This window comes from Acanthisitta chloris, unplaced genomic scaffold, assembly GCF_000695815.1.
Source record: "Acanthisitta chloris isolate BGI_N310 unplaced genomic scaffold, ASM69581v1 scaffold10336, whole genome shotgun sequence".
Lineage (NCBI taxonomy): Eukaryota > Metazoa > Chordata > Aves > Passeriformes > Acanthisittidae > Acanthisitta > Acanthisitta chloris.
The window spans coordinates 1-4,871 of record NW_008677603.1 but is presented as its reverse complement, the minus strand read 5'-3'; the positions used below and the strand labels follow the sequence as shown (position 1 = coordinate 4,871).

Here is a 4,871-nt window from a genome sequence, read left to right as displayed (position 1 = left end):
GCGCCGGGGTGAGCCTCCCCGGCGTGGTGGCCGCCAGGTGCGGCGCCGAGGTGATCCTGTCGGACAGCGAGGAGCTGCCGCAGTGCCTGCGGAGCTGCCGTAGCAGCTGCCTGGCAAACCGCCTGCCCCACGTGCCCGTCCTCGGCATCACCTGGGGGCGCCTCTCGCCCGAGCTGCTCTCTCTGGCTCCTGTGGACATCATCTTAGGGTCAGATGTCTTTTTTGACCCCAAAGGTATGCGAATGCTCTCCAGTACCATTGGTTTGTGATGAACTGTGAGGACTTTGTGTCCAAGTGGTGCTGGGAACAGTGTCAGGAGCTCAGGTGACACTGTGCTACTGACCTTGTTATTCTGGGGGGATTCTGGGTTTGAGGTGTCATGAACACAGCTGAGAACAATTAACTTAGTGCTTCTCCTGCCTCCCCCACGGCTGCAGTTTGCCTGTACTGCTTTCTAGTTACCATTCCCTAAAACCAGGCAGGTTTCTCTGTACTTGGAATCAGACTAACCCTCACTACTTTTATCTCCCCAAACTGCACAGACTTTGAAGACATCTTAACTACAGTTTACTTCTTGCTGGAGAAGAATCCTCATGCTCAATTCTGGACTACATATCAAGTCCGAAGGTAAACTCTTCTGCATATTTAAAACTCAAATCTTCATTCATCTCTCAGCTCTGGAGGAGTGTTAACTTCTCAGAGCCACCACCACCTTGACCCAGAGAAGCTCCTCACTGCTGTTAGCCAGTAACTCCTGGGGGGAAGCAGGCAAAAGCAGCCAAACCTGAACATAACTCCAAGAACCACTAATGTGCTGGTGACTAGGAAACTTCCAAACCCAGTTGTGTTGTACTGGTTTGGTGAGAGCCTGCTGGAGTTACTGCAGCAGGATGGTGTTGTCACACTCTGCTATTTCTCCCCTCAGTGCTGACTGGTCCATCGAGGCTCTGCTCCACAAATGGAAACTGAAGAACATCCATGTTCCCTTACACTCCTTTGGTGCAGACAAGGAGCACTTGGCCAGCTCTTCCCTACCAGGAAGGCACACGATTGAAATGATGATCATCTCACTAGCACAGTCTGATGGCACTTCAGTTTATTCCACTTCAGGTTCCAGTACAAGATGATACTCAAGTGCTGCTCTAGCACAGAGCTGCAGGACACAGTCCTGTTCACAGCAAACCTCATGGATATTGTTGAGAAGCAGATCCCCGCAGCAGTAAATCTTAAAACACGCATTGTAAAAATAAAGCCGTTTGGTTTTTCAGCTATGGCTTTTGAGAAATTTGTGCTCTCCCCAAAGCCCACGAAATAGTTCAGAGACTTGACTCCATAATATAAGCCACTACACAACACACCTTAACCTGGAAATCCACAAGATCCAACCTAAATCCACAGTTCAGCTCTGAAATGTTAACTGCACTCTCTCAAAATAAAGAGCAGCCCCATAAGATCCATTTCCCTTCCCAAAATCCAACCCCTCTGTAAATGAGTGTGTAGACTGTGCTAACCTAGAACATACAAACTGCTCAGTTTGTAGAAAAGTATTTTTAATCCTCCACACAGCCAGAATTCAGGTGTTTCCATTCCTATTTGACATACATGCATAGAATCAACAAGGCATTACAATAACCCTTGACACAGGATGCTTTGAGGTTACAATTCATTTGGTACCAGATCAAGAGAACTCATCCCCATAGCTCAGCAGCAGTCTGGAGAGCCAGGACAAGCACACAGCAATGCAGTGAGTACTGCTCAGTGTGTATCTCCACCACATCCCAGGCCTTGGCTGGTTGGTGTTCGTGGCCTGGTGTGCAGTACTTGCCACACAACATTTGGGTTAGTCACAATACTAGTTAAGTTTGCCCCTAGTAATTTAAAAGCAACCCCAGTGGATAAAATTTATAAGCAGTAAAAATTCATTTGATTACTATATATAGAAGTTAAACATTGACATTATAATTGCAGAAATCTTTCCAAGCTAAAAATAAGCTGACTCAGACATTAAATTGAGAAAAGTTAACACAGAAAAATGTTTAATATTAACTACAGACAGTGGGTATAGTACAGAATGTCTTAAGCAAAAGATACACCAATCAGTACTTACAAAGGAATGAACCATTTCTTTTCTTAACATTACATTTCTCATATGTAAGTTCATATATGTAGGTTGGAAAAAATAAGGTGTGTATATCATCAGCTAGATGTGCTCACTGTATGCTCCATATTTCTAACGCAAGGCCCGGGTGACTGGGAGTGCAGTTGTCAGGCAATTTAATTAACTGGACAGCCATTTGTTTCTGCACGACAAGGCATCGTTACACAGGAGCAATCAGGAGACAACAGGAAACAGCCAAGCACTCTGCACTGCAACACGCCACCTTAACAGCTAACCAGCATTACTCAACTGCTACACAACTGCGCCTAGTGCACAAAAATACATAAGAGAAGAGATTAGAATGGAGTCTGATAAAGCAATCCTTTCAAACATCAACTGTCACCTGAAAAGATTTCTACCAATTTGAATTTGAAGAGGCTATTTTAATTCAGAAAGTTTTCTTTCATTTAACAAAAAAAAAAAAAGCATTTACAGTTAAGTTTCAAATTGAAGTTTTGCAGATTTTTATGTAAGGAATGAAGACAAAATTGCTAAGACTTTTTCTTTTTGACAGTTAGCTACTCAGCATATAACAGCTGCATGACTCCTCAGTATGAAACTGGAGGCAGCAAGTTACCATCAGTTTGAATTTCCAATATAAGTCAGCACTAGATAAACAAAAATGAAGTTTTACCTCAAATATCCAAGCCAATAATGAAATCGGTAGTCGTTCACTTCACTAAATTACAAGAAATTTGAATAACAGCAACAAAATGGCACATAAAATGTAAAATCTGCCACTTGAGGCGCAACTTAAACAAGTAAAAAGTTAGACAAATGTTACAAAATAACCTTTTCAACAGCTGGTTGCTCGGTCAGGGTCTCTCCAGTGGGCTGAAGACTCAAGCGATCCTTTCCCCCCAAAGACGTCCTGTTTGTGGGCTCTCACTTAGCGGAAGCATCTAGGTTTGAAGAGAGACAAGTTCAGCCAGGTTTCCACCTCATCCCCTTTGGGTGTGGAGGACTTGAGGGATACTTCTAGTTGTGTTTCAACTGGCTTTGCCTAATTTAGGTTAAGTTTTAGGAGCTTCCACCACAGTGTTCCACCTCCCCCCCCAATGTGTTGCTTTACTTCAGAGGCCAAATGTAAGGTTCTGTCACTGTACTTAGTGACAAAGGAGGGTGAGCACCAGGCTGGACATCAAGCCACCATTAACTTCAATTCAGCCTGTTCAACAATCCATTATCCAAAGCTCTATCCGAGTTACAAAACTAGTATTTCTTCATAAAGACTTAACTAAACTCTAATTAGCATTCAAAACAGAAAACATGACTAATTTCGCTATAATTATCTAACTCCAGAGCTAGCTCAGGCCCTTTCCTTTTAAAAACCAGGACCGAACAGTTTGAAGGGTTAAAGACACACTATCCTTTCCCCACCCGATGTATCCTTAGATGCCTCTTCAACATGTCGACTTGAGGAAAAACTAGTTTCCGTGGTTTTCTTGTTGCAAGGAATTTGCCACTTTTCTAGGACAGTTATTACCTCCAGCAAGTCATACAACGGCCACTGAACCGATCTTCCGTTCTAAAAGGATAGTGTATCTTTAACAGTGTAAGACAAACCTGCTCCAACACACGCCCACAGAAACTGGTCCCTGGAGGATCAGCCAAATCAGTTAAAATCTGCAATACTGGCCAATATTCTTTTAGCAAACAGGAGACCGCAGCTTTAAAGGGGAAAATGCAGATGTTGGATAAATACAGTAAGAAATAGTCATTTTTCATCATAGGTTGTGTCTCATACAATATTTTATTAAAACCAAGGCATTAATCTTGCAATAAAACAATTTTTTCTCTGTAAAAAAAAAATAAAATAAATTTCTCTGTAGAAAACCCTTCAAGTATTAATTTCCCTAAACCAATAACCGAAAAAAATGCACTGCTCAAGAAAAGAAAAAACCAACCAACAGCTAACAATGTGCCCCGTTAGGATCCACTTGGCTCAGGCTATTAATGCTCTAAGAGCTGCCCAACACCCCACACCTAAGTGCTCTAACACAGTAACATGCAACGTGTGCTGATCCCGAGGTACATTACCATGTTCCTAGGAGGACACAGCTCCTTCTTCTTCCGGAGACTTGGGAGGGCTCTTAGACCTGGATCTAGAGTTGGATTCCCTCTTTGAGGCAGGGGGTGGGCTTCTAGACCTGGAGCGGGATCTTGACCTGGAGCGGGATCTGGAGACAGATGAGGACTTTGACTTGGATCTCCTGGCAGACCTGGACTTGGAGGTGGAGCGAGACCGGGAGCGTGTGCGAGACCGGGATTTGGAGCGGCCGGCTGCGGGACCGAGAGCGGCTCCTGCTCCTGGACCGGCTGCGGCGGCGTCTTCTGGGGCTGAAACATACGGGGGGTGGGGAGAGGGAATAAAAAAAGGTGTTTAAGTTGATCAGGGGCGGTGCAACAGGCTCGGGATAGTGCAGAGGGCGGGACGGGACACACGTGGGCAGGAAAACTGAGTGCTGAGTGCGCCATTGTTCGAGTGGCCCGGGGGGGTGGGGTAAACCTACAGGAGTGCCAAACCCTTCCACGTGCTTCGACAACACACCCCAACTCCCCTCCCAACGCTGGCACAAAAATAACCATACGATTTTAGGGGTTGGAATGGACCTTATGGATCATCTAGTCCCAATCTCCTCGAGAGAAAAGAACTGAAACCACAGGCACGTGGCTAAGCACTGTTACCCCACCATAGAATTTTAGAGATTGG

General features: G+C 44.7%; 1 protein-coding gene and 1 long non-coding RNA gene across 2 annotated transcripts; one reads left to right on the top strand and one right to left on the bottom strand.

Moving 5' to 3' along the window:
* Positions 1–5: 5 nt before the first annotated feature.
* Positions 6–1,127, top strand: METTL23 (methyltransferase like 23; the record flags this gene model as incomplete). Its single annotated transcript, XM_009076567.1, has 3 exons — positions 6–234; positions 543–627; positions 926–1,127. Coding segments are annotated over 3 exons (516 nt in total), but the record flags the coding sequence as incomplete, so codon positions are not given.
* Positions 1,128–2,009: 882 nt separating this feature from the next.
* LOC103803985 lies at positions 2,010–4,500 on the bottom strand. The gene is made up of 2 exons (XR_624757.1): positions 4,199–4,500; positions 2,010–3,060 (listed from the first exon to the last, which is right to left on the bottom strand). It is a non-coding gene; the product is annotated as an uncharacterized LOC103803985 (long non-coding RNA).
* Positions 4,501–4,871: the final 371 nt, after the last annotated feature.